The 18,075-nt window shown below is 36.3% G+C and overlaps 1 protein-coding gene across 5 annotated transcripts in view; it reads left to right on the top strand.

Annotated features, from left to right (window-relative positions):
• ADGRG6 (adhesion G protein-coupled receptor G6) overlaps positions 1-18,075 on the top strand; it is a 166,460-nt gene that overhangs the window by 56,402 nt on the left and 91,983 nt on the right. For all 5 annotated transcript variants that reach the window (XM_063443614.1, XM_063443613.1, XM_063443611.1 and 2 more), the window contains exons 3-4: positions 14,179-14,520; positions 15,921-16,538. In XM_063443614.1, the coding sequence (XP_063299684.1) occupies positions 14,179-14,520; positions 15,921-16,538 (960 nt within the window). The remainder of the gene's footprint in view (positions 1-14,178; positions 14,521-15,920; positions 16,539-18,075) is intronic.

The following is an 18,075-nucleotide window of genomic DNA, read 5'->3' as shown; positions in this document are numbered from 1 at the left end:
AATAACAAAATGGGGGAACTAGAGGCATTAGCATACACTAAACAATATGATATAATAGGCATAACTGAAACATGGTGGGATGAGACACATGACTGGGCAGTTAACTTAAATGGGTACACATTATTTAGGAAGGATAGGAAAAACAAGAAGGGTGGTGGGGTATGTTTGTATGTCAACCATGATTTAAAGCCAAATCTTAAGCAAATTGAATGCGATGAGGAAAATGTGGAAGCTTTATGGGTAAATATCTGCTTGGGGGAAAAGAAGGGAAACCAACTATTGGTTGGGATATGTTATAAACCACCTAATGTTAATATTGACGAGGAACAACAGCTGTTTGAGCAAATTGAGAAAGCTGCAAATCTTGGTAACACTTTAATTATTGGAGATTTTAATTACCCAGACATAAATTGGGACATAGGGACTAGTAGCTCAGCAAAGGGAATTAGGTTTTTAAACTTGTTAAATGACAACTTCATGTCACAACTTGTACAAGCACCAACTAGAATGGACGCTTGTCTGGACCTGGTTTTAACAAACAACGTTGATCTTTTGACCAACATTCAAGTAGGTGAGCACTTGGGAAATAGTGATCACAATATAGTGTCCTTTGAAATAAACTCAAAAAAACAAAAGCACATGGGGTATACTAAAACATATAATTTTAAAAAGGCCAATTTCAATAAGATAAGGGAAGCTTTACAATATATTGACTGGCATAAACTCTTTAGTGAAAAGAACACTGAGGATAAATGGATCATCTTCCAACAAATATTAGAAAGGTACATTTCTCAGTATGTACCATTGGGAAATAAGTATAAAAGAAACAAATTAAAACCAATGTGGCTTAGTAGAGAAGTAAAACAAGAGATTAAAAATAAGAAAAGGGCATTTAAAGCATTTAAATCAGACAAATCAGATGCATCTTATAAAAGATATAAGAAAGCAAATAATGCGTGCAAAAAGGCAATTAAACTTGCTAAACTTCAAAATGAAAAAATGATAGCTAAAGAGAGCAAAACCAACCCCAAAGCATTTTTTAAGTACATAAATTCCAAAAAACCCAAAAATGAAAGTATAGGTACACTTAAAACTGAAACGGGGGTGATGGTTAATGAAGACCAAGAAAAGGCAGGAATTCTAAATAACTATTTCTCCTCCGTATATATTAAAGAAGAACCCATGGCAATAGATGTGCAAATGATTGCTACTAAAAACTTGCAGAATAATTGTAATTGGTTAACTCAAGACAATGTGCTGCAGCAACTAAAGAAAGTTAATATAAACAAAGCTCCAGGGCCTGACGGTATCCATCCACGTGTACTTAAGGAACTAAGTGTAGAAATAAGTGAACCTCTGTTTTTAATCTTTCAAGATTCTTTTCTTTCAGGAAGTGTTCCGGAGGATTGGAGGAAGGCAGATGTGGTTCCTATATTCAAAAAGGGTTCAAAATCCTTGCCTGGAAATTATAGACCTGTGAGCTTAACTTCTGTGGCTGGTAAAATATTTGAAAGGTTATTAAGGGATAATATTCAAGAATTCCTTGAGAAGAATATGGTTATCAGCAAAAATCAGCACGGTTTTATGAAGCACAGGTCATGTCAAACTAACTTGATTGCTTTCTACGAAGAAGTAAGTAGAAGTATAGATCAGGGTGTTGCAGTGGATGTGATCTATTTGGATTTTGCCAAGGCATTTGATACAGTTCCACACAAAAGATTAGTGTTCAAACTCAAGGAAATCGGTCTCGATGAAAATGCTTGTTCTTGGGTAGAACATTGGCTTAAAAACAGAATACAAAGAGTTGTCGTTAATGGTAAATTTTCAAGCTGGACAGAGGTGGCAAGTGGTGTCCCTCAGGGGTCTGTTCTGGGACCCCTTCTATTTAACATTTTTATAAATGATCTTGAAGACAGCATTGAAAGTCATGTTTCAGTGTTTGCAGATGACACAAAACTTTGTAAAATAATACAATGTGAGCAAGATATTACTTTGCTGCAGAAGGATTTAGATAGACTGGGGGACTGGGCACTCAAATGGCAGATGAAATTTAATGTTGAAAAATGCAAAGTTATGCACTTCGGCGTAAAGAATACACAAGCAACGTATACCCTTAATGGAAGCGAATTAGGGATAACAACACACGAAAAGGACTTGGGAATTGTTATAGACAACAAACTATGCAACAATGTGCAATGTCAATCAGCAGTGGCCAAGGCCAGTAAGGTATTGTCATGCATGAAAAAGGGCATTCATTCTCGGGACGAGAATATCATTTTGCCTCTCTATAAATCACTGGTAAGACCACATATTGAATATGCTGTGCAATTTTGGGCACCTGTTCTAAAGAAGGATATCATGGCACTAGAAAAAGTGCAGAGGCGGGCTACAAAATTAATAAAAGGAATGGAACATATCAGCTATGAAGAAAGGTTAACAAATTTAAACCTATTTAGTTTAGAAAAACGTCGCCTGAGAGGGGATATGATAACATTATACAAATATATTCGGGGCCAATACAAACCATTGTGTGGAAATCTATTCACAAACCGGACTTTACATAGGACACGAGGCCATGCGTTTAGACTGGAAGAAAGAAGATTTCGTCTAAGGCAAAGGAAAGGTTTTTTTACTGTAAGAACAATCAGGATGTGGAATTCTCTGCCTGAAGAAGTGGTTTTATCAGAGTCCATACAGATGTTCAAACAGCTACTAGATGCATACTTGCAAAGACAGAATATTCAAGGATATAATCTTTCAATGTAGGGTAATAACTGCTTGATTCAAGGATAAATCTGACTGCCATTCTGGGGTCAAGAAGGAATTTTTTGTCCTAGCTTGTTGCAAAATTGTGCTTCAAACTGGGTTTTTTTCTTTTCTTTTGGATCAACAGCAAAAAACAGGTGTGAGGAAGGCTGAACTTGATGGACGCAAGTCTCTTTTCAGCTATCTAACTATGTAACTATGTAACTATGTAGTCATATGCTAACAGCACAGAAGGAGGGAAGGGTTACATGAAGGAAGCTAAAAGAATGGTGACATAATATGCGCAGGCGCCTTGACCGGGGCTTTCAATAGGGCTCCCTTTGTCCTCTACTTTCAGAATGTAAAGACCACTAGATTAATATGTGGAGAAATACAATACCACCATTGAGCCATCTGGCAATTCCTCATTGCAATTCAAAAACACACTCACAGTCATCTAATGCTAATGATGTGATGGGAACAAGCTTGAAATTATATTTAAGTTGGAAACTATTGTCCGTTTGATAGAAATAGTGCTATGTGATGTTATTAATGTTAGACATACAGCAAATTACTTTTGACTGTTGTCATGCGGCATAATAAAAATTAACTTTGTATATGTTTAACTCAAGTGGGAGCAAGTTTTATATTATTGCATGCTGGGACGTAATAGTAATTTAAAATTGTACTTTTTTTTAAAGGGACACTGTAGGCACCCAGTGGTCTGGGTGCAGAAGTGGTCTGGGTGCAGTGTCCCTTTTGCACTTAGTACACTAACACACTTAGTGTACATTGCAGCTCTAAGTCTGCCCTCAGTGGCTGTCTACCAGACAGCCACTAGAGGGCTTCCTGAATGAGGGCTTCCTGAAATCAGCCTGCACCTCTCTCTACATTCCCAAGTCTGTAGGGTGGAGCTTTATAATCAAGGTAAAAAAATAAAAGCCAGAACACACACACACACACACTTAACTTTTTTCAACACCAAGGTTCCTTCAGGGCTCCTTAACTCTCCTCCCACATTGTCTAGGAGGAGGCATGGCCTTCTCCGGAGGCAGTCCAATCCAATGCTTCTCCTAGAGGAGTATTGAGGGAACCGATGCTTGGTGGACATCAATTTTCCTCATAGGAAAGGATAAAATCAATGCTTTTCTATTGGGGCTTCTATTAGTCATGTGACTGAGTTTTACTTACTTACTGAAGCAGGAAACTCTTCTAGTGGCTGTCAGTATGACACCCTTTGTCACTCCGGCCCCAGCATCTCTAAACAGTGTGCGAGGGAGCAGAGCAAGAAGACCACGAAGATGACAGCCGCCACTAAGGTAGAGGATTCCCACTGGACTCTTGGGAAAGGATGCACTCCAGCCCTCCCAAAGGTAGGGAGGCTGGGTGGACTTCAATAAAATAATTAAATAATTTGTTAGTCTGTGTGGGAAAATGTCTATGTGTCTGTCAGTGAGTGTTTGCCAGTAAACGTGTGTAGGTCAGTAAGTGTGTGTCAAATCAGTGAGAGCACGGGTCAGTAAGTGTATGTTAAATCAGTGAGAGCATGGGTCAGTAAGTGTGTCTGTCAGTGTGTGTCATATCAGTGAGTGAGTTTATGTGTCTGTCTTACAGTGAGTGTCTGTGTATGTGTGTGTGTATGTGTGTAAGTGTCCTCTTTGTGTAAAATGTGTGTGCCAGTGTCCTTTGCATATAAATGTGTTTGCCAGTATCCTCTGTGTGCAACTATTAAGTGTGTATGATATTTTCATTTTATGACTTTTATACTTCAGATTATTAGTTCATGCACTCCTCCTTACATACACAATATTCACATTATGTCATGTTTATTTAAAAAATATTATTTACTTCTTTTAATCAGGCTTGTTCTCCAATATGGGATTAACTCATATATCAGTGTCTACAGGTTCAATTTGGAATTTAAATCAATAGAAATTACTTTCTCGAGACAGGGGTACTTATGATTTTCTTTAGACCTGCAGAGGTATTTTTCCATAAATAAAATGTAGAGAAACAATGTTTTAAGGGTTAGGTTAGGCACTTAATTGGTAGTACATTATTAAACACTTTTTGGCATCACTCACGGACTTCACATTAAGAGCCATTAATGGATCGAATTTATACCTTCTTGAAAGTCAAATAGTCACATATACAACTTGTGGATGACAGATTCTCTTTAATTCTTAGAATTGTACAAATACTAAATAGCAGGTTAATCTTATCAGATGAATGAACCTGACATTTTTTTTCTGGTACATTTTATAAAATGGCTGATCTTAATGCTTTGCACACAAACTCTGGAGTAATAACCTGTCATATCTGTCCTTTACTCAGTTTTTCCAATTTAATTAGGAGATGACTGTGACCGATGCATGTTGCCAACAGTAATGACGTAAGAACCCCCAGGGTAGTAATGTTACAATGTCTCAGAACAAGTGTTTCCCAGCAAGTGTTGCGTTTGATTTTATGCATGTCATGGCTAAAGGCTGTTTTTTCACCGCTGCAACAATGACACAGGTAGACACAGTAGTCAAAAAGATATATTGATTGAGAGCATGTACAAGTTGTGCTTCAAGGTGATAGAGTGCTTAATTCACCTTATATTTAATGGAATAATAATGGAATACAATCAATCACAGTAGGTAAGCCTATTATATTTTGACCCAACCCTAGGTTTGTCAGGTTACAAATTTTAGCATGTAATCAACATTACCGTGTTTCTAAACTAACATTTGATGCAGTTTTATTGTAGTTATATAAACAAAATATAAATTGTTTTGGGAAATTTTGATAGAACAATGTCATTTTTTTTTTTTAAATTATCAAAAATTGCACTAAAGTCGATTGTAAGACAGAACCAACCCCCCATTAATCAGTTAAGGGCCCATATTGTTTGGTGTGTGTGCATGTATGTGTGCATGTGTGTATGTATTTCAACTAGAACACAAACATACTATCTGCTAAATCGTATTAAGTTGTGTGTTTGAAGCCGCTCTGTCATTTTAAGTTCACGTTTGCTCCATTTATTATTCTCCCTGCCTCTCAATCCTTCTTTTCTGTTTTATTTTTCTAAAAATACATCAGGAAAAGTAGGGACTAAATAAAGATAAGGATAAGACACACTTTACCAGAATACTTACCTGCTCACGTCTCGTAAGTACCATTGGAGTAGAGAGGCAAGTGGGCATGCGCGAGATCCGTCATGTATGGTAGAGCAAGGCAGAGAATTAACAACACTGCCAGACTGGCAAGAAGATCTGCCATTAAAATAAATTGGAAAATAAAAGGTGAAAAGGGGTTCACTGGGTGCACAAAAAAATAAATTGGGGGGACATTGTGGCCACAGGGAGTTAGAAAAAAAACAGACAGAGGTACTTTAAAATGTGCTGGCATAACATTTTAAATTAGTTTTGAATTTATTTTGACTTCCTGACAATTCACACTTTTGTCAATAACCCTGTGAAACTATGAATTTACAGTACATTGTTGTATTTTTTATCTTACTAATAACCACACAAGCCTGTGAAATACAAGAAAGTATGATTCTGCAACAGGCCTTTGGCTCACTGGTTCATTCTCTATCCCCCTAGAGGTAATTGTTTAATTAGTTAAGCTTCTTATACTGCTTCTAGATATAGGGTACTGTATGTTCTAAACACACGGAAGGCACAAATTTGATTGCCAGGAAAAATATTTGCCTGTGTGTTTATGTCGCCACGTGTTTATGCATGTTATTACTCCCAGTCAAGGCAGCTACTGAAATGAAAATTTAACAGTAGAAATCTATGAAAAGAGATTAAAAAATACTGTTTAATTGATATAACTTGACTGAAGCATTTTAATTGGGCTTGGCAAAAAAATATTTATGTAAAACTTTGATTTCTTTATTCGCAATAGACGTTTTTGCTGGCGGGCAAGGCAGTTAAAAAAAATAATAATTAGACGGGCAAGGAATAGTTAATATTAACGAAGCTCGATGAAGAGTTCCATTTACACAAAAATATGCGATTTAGCGAGTCTCTATTGCTAAAATAGGATTATAATTTCTATCATAAAAGAATGGCGACGTGATCTTTAGAATAAAAACAAAGAGAACGTTACCTGCGCTCTGGCCTAAATCCCCATGTACATTTAAACAAAATGGAGCCTCTTTAGTTTTATTCCAATGGCCATTTGAATATATAAGCTCACCTGCCACGTCAAGGCATACCGCAATAGGGGAGTTCCTACACTAGCCATTAGATATGCTAATATCAGCCAAGAATCTCCAGTGAGACAGGAAGGGGTATTTTATAAACCCTTTCACATTTAACCGTTTATAGGGCTTCTACACATACAATAAACTTTGCTGGTATCAGACAAAGCTGTTGGATACTAAGCTACTGCTGCTGTAAGCGCGGTGCTTTATCTTTGTATTTGTATATGATGTTTGTATCACACAGCTATGTTACATTGCTGCCAGCCTCCCCATGTTTGTCTTATTTTTTTTTTTTTTTTATTTATTTTTTTTTTTTTTAATTTTTTTTTTTTTTTGTCTTATTAAGAGTTTATAAGTATGTAGGGGCATCACTCCATCCTGTGTCAACAGAGAAATTTGCCTTTTAGCTGACACCAGCAAGGTGATTTGTATGTGTTATAGCCCTATGTAGGGTTAATAAGTATGTAGGGATTTATAAAACACCCCTTCATGTCTCATTACAGATGTTTACAATGTGTCTGATACCAGCAAAGTTTATTGTATGTGTAGAAGCCCTATAAAGGGTTAAATGTGAAAGGGTTTATAAAATACCCCTTCCTGTCTCACTGGAGATTCTTGGCTGATATCAGCATACCTAATGGCTAGTGTAGGAACTCGCCTATTGAGGCTTGCCTTGACGTGGCAGGTGAGCTTATACATTCAAATGGCCATTGGAATAAAACTAAAGAGGCTCCATTTTGTTTAAATGTACATGGGGATTTAGGCCAGAGCGCAAGTAACGTTCTCTTTGTTTTTACTATGCATTTTAAGCTGTTGGATACTAAGCTACTGCTGCTGTAAGTGCGGTGCTTTATCTTTGTGTTTGTATGTGATCTTTATAATATTAGCAATATTTAAGGGGATAAGGGAGTGAGAGCATTTAGCAGCTGTTCCAATGACCTGCTGACAGGTAGCTTCTTTCATGCTTTTGTAAATAAAGATGTAGATAGGCGCTGTTTCTTTTTAGAAAACTGAGGAGCAGTCCTTAATTTGAGTTGGCAGCTTATTATTTAGACAAGTATGGGGAGCCATGTTGTCCTGCTGTGATTTCACTGAGTGAGCCGGTGAGCTTATATATGCAGTAATTTACATAATTCCTGTTTACGGGGACAGGGCAACAGTGGGGACCTTTTTGAACTAAAAGTTATGCAAGGACCATATGTGTGACTTTAAATGGCTCATAGAGAAGAATTAGATAATTTAAAGGGAAAGTGCCATTTCTCTGAAAAACACAATACATAATAATTAAATCTAACATTGAAACTCACCTGTAAGTTGAGCTAACGTTTTTTTTCACAAGATGCTCTGTTTTCTTTTAAACTTATAATAAAGACTTAACAAATTGCATCATAACACGGCTCAGACAAGGCAAAGCCAAGGCAAACAATGCTAATGAATCGGAGACATAGAAACGCTATTTAATATCTCCTCTTCTCTGTCTGATTTTCCTATTCTGACTTCCAGGAGCAAAGGACAGAGCTTTTAAGAATGATTGACAGGGAGCTAAGACGGAGAAGCATTGTTGAGGCTAAAGAGGTTGAGGTTAAGATTGCTTAGGTGCTTAGGTATAAGTAAATATAATATTGTGGGAAGTGACAGTACCAAGTAAAATGTGGTAGGGAGTGCCAAAAGTGCTAATAACCTGCCTATTTTCTTCCACGAATGCCTTCTAGTACCTTTGTGTATAGAATCGATTTAGTGATTACTGTATGCTTTGATAACTAATGCCAATATTTATAGGCGTTGAGGGGATACAGCATAGTATGAGCCCAACTCCCTAGAGGACTGGCTATTGCTATCTCAAACATCCTCATGTTCCCCTTCAATTGTGTGAAATATTACAATATTTCCTACCAGATAGGACACTTTCGCTTTCATGTTCCATGCTGTCTGTGCTCACAGCACAGGTTTCATTGCATATTTAAAGCTGGTGGATATCTACGTTCCCATAACTTATATATATGCAATCAATGCCTATTGGGAAATATAGCTGGGGAAAATAGCCCATTGCAAACAAAAAGTGAAATATACCTTTCCATGCTAATATGTACAGTATTATGTCTGACAATTCAACAGGAGCCAAGAATGTAAAGTTTTCATCTTTGCTTTTTGTAGAGCGGAAACCACCTCCTCGACCCCAAACGGCTCCCAAAAGAGCATGGGGTCGAGAAGTAAGGGAGTTAGATTTTTGGACAAAGAAAAAAAGGAGATAACACCTATAGGAGTTTTTAATCTTTCCAACAAAGTTTTAACACAAAATCAAGTGGAAGTCCTTAATAAAGGTTTAAAATTTGCTCCTACCTGCCATAATAAAACTTTTAACACTTTTATTGACATTCACAGATTTAGAAAGTTATGTTTAACAAAATATATATATATATTTAATTTCCATTTCCTAATGAAAAAAAAATGATGAAAGTAAGTTTTATACATACTAATTTCAAAGATAAGTCAACATTCTTTCCTAAACAACAGATCAGTGGGGCCATGAAGGTCTTCAAGAATTTAGAAAGAGGGACTGTCTAAAACTCAAAAATCTATAGATTTTTTTTAATTTATTTTTTAAAAAGGCCCTTTGTGAATGACAGAAAGATGATGATATCATAATTAAACCTGCTGATAAAGGTGGAGGCATCAAGAGTTTTATGTGTTGCATTGACTGTGCAGTGCAAATAGTTTTTTTTTACCACTACTTATTTGTACAGTCTTTTATTTTACTCTTTGCTGTAATAAATAGTTTGCTTTATTTATCGGATTCCTGCTGACCTCATCCCATTTGAATATTCACTTGCCTGTTTAAGACACCCTTGGGCACACTATATAGAGCCTGCGAAGGCTCTATAATATGTGAGTTCCTTTTTTGCTGCATACTATAATCTACTATATATACAGTGTACACTATGTGTTATCTGTTTTTTTCTTTTTAGATTTGCCACGAGGACAACATTGTCACACTGGTCTACATCTTTATAAAGTTTCTGTTAATGAATAATTTTGTGTTTTATTGCACGTTTTAGGGTGTTATATCACTGTGTGTGCTAACACGTTTTGTTTGTTTAGATTTTTATATACACAAGCTATACCTATAGAGAAAAATAACTGGGTGGAATATACCATCGCTCACTTCTGATGAGAGGTGAAGAGGAGATAAAAAGAATGCTTTGTTTATAAACCTAAGTTTAGCTATGTGTTCACTGCTCCATGGTAAACCGTACAGCGTATAGCAGTTTTAAAAGAACTTTATCACATGGCAGAGGAGAGATTAAGTGTTACTCCAAGAGCCATGAACATATCAGTTCATTGAAATGGGTTATGGTGCCTGACGTCTGCAGGTACAGTGTTTTACTATGAAACATTGTACAAACGGAGATTAACCCCTCCGATGTGGAGGTGTAACTCCCCCTCTGGCAGCATCAGTTTGCTAAATAATAATGTAACTTATTACAGCTTATTGTGTTCTCAGTCAGGCAATCACATAGAACACTATAGATAGACAGCTCTAGTATTATTAGATATAACTAAACCAATCATAAAGACATTTGCATGGGGTGTAAGGGTGCCACGTTTTTTTTTTTTGTGTGAAGATTCTATCCAAATAAGCAAGTTTGTTATATGTTGGTTGTCTGTTATAGGGTGTCTGAGTTTTCTAAATGTTGCATAAATTGAAATATAGAAACATTTCCTGGAACAGGGTTCTGAAACTTGGGTTTTGGATTTATTCATTTTACAATGCTGCTGGGTTAACTATGATCATGTTAGTAAGATGAGATTAGATTCTAAGAATATTCACAAAACGTACTGGCATACTATGGCATTTTTTTTTTTATGTAATTGGAAATCGAAATGACTGTATATATATTACAATCTAAATATTATCATTATAAATAATATTTATTAATTATATTTCTACTTGGTCGGATACCATATTCACAAACATGTACACAATGTAAATTTGCTAAATAAAAAATGTAGTCAAATGTTTTATTTTTATTAAAAGCAGTTTATAACATTCTGGCCGACAGTTATTACATTCCGTAGCAGATTTTTGAAACTTTTATATTCTATGGTTATTATTATAATTTAATTTTGGGCAAAAACTGTGCCAAGTACACAATCGGAAAAAAGCATTGTTCCAGAAACAGATTCTCAGTATTACTTTCTCACTTATTCACACTACGTTAATACATATTTTTATTTCATGAACCATATGTTCCCAAAAATGTACATACTGTTACATTTGTGGGGACATTTGATCACAACTGAAGGGGAATCACATGTCACTTAATTGGAACATTCTGTATAAGAAAGATTGGTATTAGTTAAGACTGAGCATTTATTTGAGAAAACACATTGTTTTACAAGTTGACCAGAACATAGCAATGGAACTACACTAAATATATTGTAAATGGTTACTGAATACTTTACAAGGGGTTCAGCAAATTGCATGGATATAGTAATTATCTAAATAAAGTTTAGAATAAAGCAAACAATAGGTATAAATCACTGCTGAGTTGTAAATGTTGAATATTTCTCAAACACGTAAGTTTTAATACATTTTATTGAAAAGGAAATTCTATACTTCTCTTTGAGCTTAGAATTCACAACGTGCAAGACAGACTGTAACGTGTATATCAAGAATACATTATTTAATTCTAAAAGGGTTGTGTGTTAAACATGAAATTGAGGTCTGTTCTGATTTGTTGCATTGTAGTATAATTTCCACCTAAACGTAGCAAATTCATTGGAGTGTACGTCGAAAACAAAGGGTGTAACTACCAGCCTTAATGAATCGAAACATGACAAAAAGATGTCAACAGTGAATGACGGTTCTTGTTTGTTTTCCTATATGAATTGTACAATGCTGCAATATTGCTTATTATTGACCCACCACTTTATGACGTACAGCCATATCCCCTTTTAATGATCTTCTCACTGAGAGCTGGAGAACACCACGTTATCTACCAGACTTTCCCTTCTCCTTCTTTCTTTATCACTCAGTCTATTAAAGCGTAGTGTTCTGTTTTCAGAGCAACACTAAAAACTCCCTAAAACTCCCTAAAACTGTGTTTGTAACAGCAGGGATTGACAGGAGGTACAGATTGGAACGTAACGCTCATTTGTAAGAAGAGCAGGAATATATTATAATTCTTTATTCTGTTAGAAAAAATTGGGGAATTTTTCTGAGATAAAGAGTACAACTTTTCACCCATTTTTGATGCCGTTGTTTTAATACTAAAGCTTTAGCTTCAAATGCATAATTATCCCACTGTGTTAAAGGGACATGCATCACTTGACAATTATTTTTTGAAACCAGCAAGTAAAGACTTTTAAACAAATATGCAAACCAAAATTAAGCAAGAATAACTTTGAAAAGTATGTACTAAACATATATACACTTACTATAAGTTCAGATTTCCTTAGTGGTCCTCCCCCCATTACCAAACCAGCTTAGTTTCAGACAAGTCCACTAATGACAGAAACAGGGCATCATTGTGCAGACGCAGGAGAGAGAAATCCAACACAGGATCCTGCTCTACATGATCGCACTGATCGGATTCCCACTCTTCTCACCTAGTCAGGATGTTGCAAGGTGAAGAGATCTTCTACTTGCACATGTGTAAATCTGTCTGGCATGCCCAATGTTTTTTTTACAGCATTCCTGGGGATAGGAAACTGATTTGTTAGATCAGTACCCCCCTTTAGTCGGTGTGGAAATCATAAGAAAGGAGAAGCAGGTAAGCTTTTGAATGAAACAATTGCCTCATAATGGTGCATGTCCCTTTTTAACAATGTGTTGTCCCTTTAATTTTTTTCTAACTTTCTTTAAAGGAACACTACAGTATTAGGAATGCAAATCTGTTTTCCTAACTCGATAGTGTCCCTCTGCCACAGCACCCCCACCATGGAAATGTAAGTGATAAATAAATCTGCTTCCTCCAACATCACTGCAAGGGGGAAATCTAATGTACATGTGCGGCACTCGCATTAGGCTTTCCCCATAGTAATGCATTGAATCAATGCTTTCATTTGGGTTTTTGTAAGATATTTAATCAAATGTTAATCTGAGGTGCTTTTCCTTTAAGAAATGTATATAATAGATTTTATCTCTTTAATTAATATATAACCTGTGCCGCTATCCTCCACTTCCTCCCAAATACACACTCATACATAAACACACACACACACACACTCATACATACACACACTCATACATACATATACACACACACACTCACACATACACACACACACACACACACTCATACATACATACATACATACACACACACAAGTGATATTTTTAATATCTCCAGCCACCCGCCTGTTAACTTACCCTGTGTGTCCAAGAGGGTGGCTTGGAGTCCTGTTGCTGCTGGTGGGAGTGAGGGTTCTGAAGCTGTTCGTGCTCCTCTCCCCTCATAATGCGGCTGCCTCCACTCCCTCCACTGCGCTGTCTCCCTGCATGACGCTGGGAGGAAGTGACAGGCTGTCACTTCCTCCCAGCAAGCCGATATTACAGGTGTCTGGTCATGGTCTTAAAGAACCGTGGCACCCGACCGGGCCCCTGTTCAGCAGTAATGTTTCCCCGGTGCTATAATCACAGTTTTGGAACCGCTGGTCTAGACCACTTTTTAGAACAGAAAACCCCACCGTCCTAAACCTCTGATTTTACAGCAGGAGCACAAAAAGATCTCCACATCACCTGATCTCTTAACGTTTGTGATAGTTGGTGTATTTTTTCCCTACATACTACTAAACTAAGTTGTAATGATGAAAAATAATACTTTTAAATCAAATTTAAATACTATCTAAACACTGACACAAATCGTAAAAAAAAGAAATCACAGATTGTGTAGTCATTTATATTTTTTTTATAATTTTTAATTTCACACTGAAAAAAGGAATAACATAACTGAATTCAGCAGACAGAAATAGCACATTTTTTTGAAAGAAATATTCTTTTTAACGATATACATAAGGATACTTCATGCTATTTAAATATCAATACATTTATACAGTTTGCTCCAGAAGATAAAAACTTAAGACTGCTTTAATTTTCCTTTGATGCTTTTAAGTAAATACTATTATAATTGCTATTATTGTCAGTCTAAGCATTTCATATGCTCTGCTTTTTTCTTTGTGAAAACTCTCTTTATATTTTGGCATTTAATCACTATTTTTCCTTCTTCCAACAGTGTTATGTTGTTCAAATTGCAAGGTAACATTGACATCTCCCTCGGGATCCTTCACCTCTCCATGCTACCCCAATGTGTACCCCAACAGTCAGGACTGCAAGTGGACTATACGTGCTCCAACAGGATTTATCATCCAAGTGACTTTTGTTGATTTTGAAATAGAAGAAGCTCAGAACTGCATGTATGATTCACTATCGATAAACAATGGGGAAACCACCTCAAAATTTTGTGGTATTACAGCAAAGGGGCTGTCATTTAGTTCAATTGGGAATGAAATGATTATAACTTTTGTTAGTGACTTTAGCATCCAGAAGAAAGGATTCAATCTAACCTATAACCAAGGTAAGCAAGATCATTTTAAATATGTTAAATAAAAAATAAAAAAAATGTCAAAATAATGATTTTGTCCGAAAACGTGTATGTACCTATTATGAATTATGATTGAAGGTGCAAAAGTTATGAATTATTGTCATGAAAGGGTGCATAAATGTATGTAGCTCCAGATTAATTATAGCTCCAGATTTAAACATAAAAGTTGGTGTCAAAATGCAGACGACATTTGACTTTGGAAGTATGTTCAGTGAAAGATTTCCAGCACAAAGCTTGTTTATCATCTATATCTTACTATCCATGTCTTCTACTATTTATTTAAAAAAAAATCTTACACAGATATATACTAGATTTAGATCTATAATTAAGATAGTAAAATGGAGAACAGAAATATTTACGTTTGTACAATTTAATATATATATAGTGTATATAGTCCACAACATGTAAAATGTCATGGTTGTCTACCCTTGACCCAAAATGTCTCCGCAATGCAGTGATGGGTGTTAAATAAATGATATAATACACCAATAAACACAACACTCAAAAGTATCCTAAAATGCTCTTGATTAGGGTGGCCAAATACTAGATCGGAAACTGTTGTAGTGTTACAACCTAATGTACTGCAAGCCTTACTGTTGATAAAATATTGTAGGTTGAAGGATCTACCTCCTGGACACCACTGCTCTGTGTTGTATAAACTTTCATACACTTCATAAACTTTCATACTTTCAGAAAAAGAAAAACAAGGATGTCTGGAAACAAAACTAGACCTGCTTGCACATTTATAATATCTCTAACATTTATAATATCTCTAACATAACATTTATAATATCTCACTCCAGGCAATATAACCAATTCAGAGAGATTAAATGGTTATAGTGACTACAGTGTCCCTTTATTTTTGGACACCTGTCCAGCTGTCCCAGGTTTATACATTGGTGTCCTACTTTTGTCAACCCCCCCCCCCCCAATAAAACTATATTAAATTATAATGGGTCTATTATGCCAATCTCTTGTCTGTGCCTTCTTTTATATACCTCCTCTCACATATTCCTGTTTCCATCTACGTGTGATCCATAACTGAACTGACATAAAAGTTACATGTTGGAATTTTGTTTTTGAAAATGTTGATACTTCATGGAGTGTTGAAAAGAACACACAAAGACAGGCCAGAGGCTGAGCCTGATGACTTGTCTCTTGTCCTTGAAAATTTGTTCTGTACAAGGTGCCACACTGACTGTAACACATGAATGCTGTGTAACATTGCTATTTACTGTGTGCGTATATATGAAGCAATTGTATGTACCTGCTTTAAAAAAAGCATAACAATTGTGAAGAAAACAATGCATTTTTACCTATTTGTTTTGTAATTTTCTATCACCTTCACTTTTTCTTTTACCTTTCTTTAATAGTTGCAGTATCACTTAGAAATCAAAAAGTCACTGTACCGCAGAACCGAAGTTCCATTATTTCACTCTCATCCAAAGTGTCCATACCTACTCTAAACAAATTAACTGTATGCTTTGAGGCTAGAAAAACCCAAAACACCACAGAGGAATGGAAAGCATTTTCATATTGGATTTCCTCAACAGATCATTTCAGTTTTGGTAAAAACTTGAAAGGACATTTCATCTTAATTTCAGGCGTGCTGTGCACGCTTGACTCTGTTTTACCGTTACTTTCCAATCGGGAATTTTTTAAAGAGTCATTTCAACAGCTTTGTATCGTCTGGAACAGCAAATCAGAGGTCCTTGGAGTAAGAACTAAAAATAAATATCAGAATATTTCTTGTCCAGAACTAAAGGGCCTAACTATCCCAGAAAATGGAAACTTCGTACTAGGATCCTATAACAATAAAATGGGGCCACTCCAAGGGGATATTTATAATTTTCGTCTGTGGAACACTGCAATGGATTCCGACTCGCTCTCAAATCTCAGCTGTGATGTGAAAGGGAACATTATAAACTGGGAAAATGATTTTTGGAACATCCCATTATGGGCAAGAAAAGCTGAAAGCAACCTCAGTTGTGGTAAGTTGGCCTTGCAGATGTTTTTCTGGTATTGTCTAAAATGTTGTTGGTTTTTATGCAACAAAGGTAGAGCATATGTGTTTTTATTGGCAACATATGTCTGAATTGCAGTGAAACAAAATAAGGATGTAATATATTCAATCTGCGTATTTAGTTTTTGTAAAATAAAACCAGAGAGCTACAAAAACATCTGAACAGAATAGATGAAGGTATTGACTAAATCATGGATTTCATCAGGCTGCAAGACTGGCCTGTTTTTGCGACTGGCCTGTTTTTGCTTTTGTATTTTGCTTTTAAGGAATAGGCAATCATACATATTTTTAAAAAAATACACAGATAGGATAAGCGCTAGAGTGTCAACTGAGTATAGGTATGATAGTAGGCAGAAAAAAATAATAGTAAGGGTCACCCTCGATACCTTACAGAAAAATATAGAAAAAACAATATATACAAAATATAGGTTGCACCAATATAAAGTCCAATTAGTCCACAATTGCTGAGTCTGTTTTCAAATGGTAACCGTCCAGACTTCAAATGGTGGGAGTATATGAAATTAAAGTAGAAAATAACCAGCGATGGTGCATAGTGTATTGAACTAGGTGCAGGACATACAACTATAATGTATATGGTATATCACTCACATTTGAGACATCTATAACACCAGCTCTGAGTTTAGCAACATGCAACGGTACAATCCCCACTGATGGATATGTAGATCTGGGGGCTGGTCTCTCAATGTGTGGTTTGATATGTAAAATATTAAAATGGCAAACAATAGTACTCACAGTAATCAATATAATGATGGTTGTAAAAGTAAGAATATTTTCTCACATGTGGTGGAGCAGTAGATCCTGCTCAGATGGTAGCGCTTGGGTGGTATAATCCCCATCAGGGATATGATGTTAACTAGAGTCTGTATGTCCATTTATAATGCTTTTTATGCTTTTAGCTGTTTTTATTATTTTACTACTCCTTGGAGAATCTACTTATTATATCCCTGTTGGGGATTATACCACCCAAGCTGCACCCTATTTTGTATATATAGTCATATATATTTAATGTAGGGAGCTGTGTTACGAGCATATACTCTGTCACTATGACTGTGCATTTGTCTATGTTGTGTGTTTACTCTGTGATCATTTTGGATTAAGGGGGAGGCTATTTTTGGCTCTTCCATTATATCCCCTCTGAAATGAGCAGTAAGCAGCAGTTTGATGGGCATTGAATAAACATGCAAAGTATTAGACCTGGCAAATGGAGCAACAGTGTGCCTTTGTGAACCTGTAGCAAGTGGAGTTACTTAAAGGAGCACTATAGTGCCAGGAAAACAAACTCGTTTTCCTGGCACTATAGGATCTTTAGGCCCCCCCCCACCCTCAAGGTCCCACTCCCGCTGGGCTGAAGGGGGCTGAAGGGGTTAAACACTTACATTTCTCCAGCGCCGGGCTCTCTCGGTGCTGGGGAACTCTCCTCCCTCTGCCGACATCAGTGCCGAATGCGTATGCACAGCAAGAGCCACGTGCGCATTCAAACAGTC

The sequence above is a fragment of the Pelobates fuscus genome, chromosome 2, assembly GCF_036172605.1.
Source record: "Pelobates fuscus isolate aPelFus1 chromosome 2, aPelFus1.pri, whole genome shotgun sequence".
Taxonomy (NCBI): Eukaryota; Metazoa; Chordata; class Amphibia; order Anura; family Pelobatidae; genus Pelobates; species Pelobates fuscus.
This window is presented reverse-complemented; position numbering and strand designations above follow the sequence as displayed.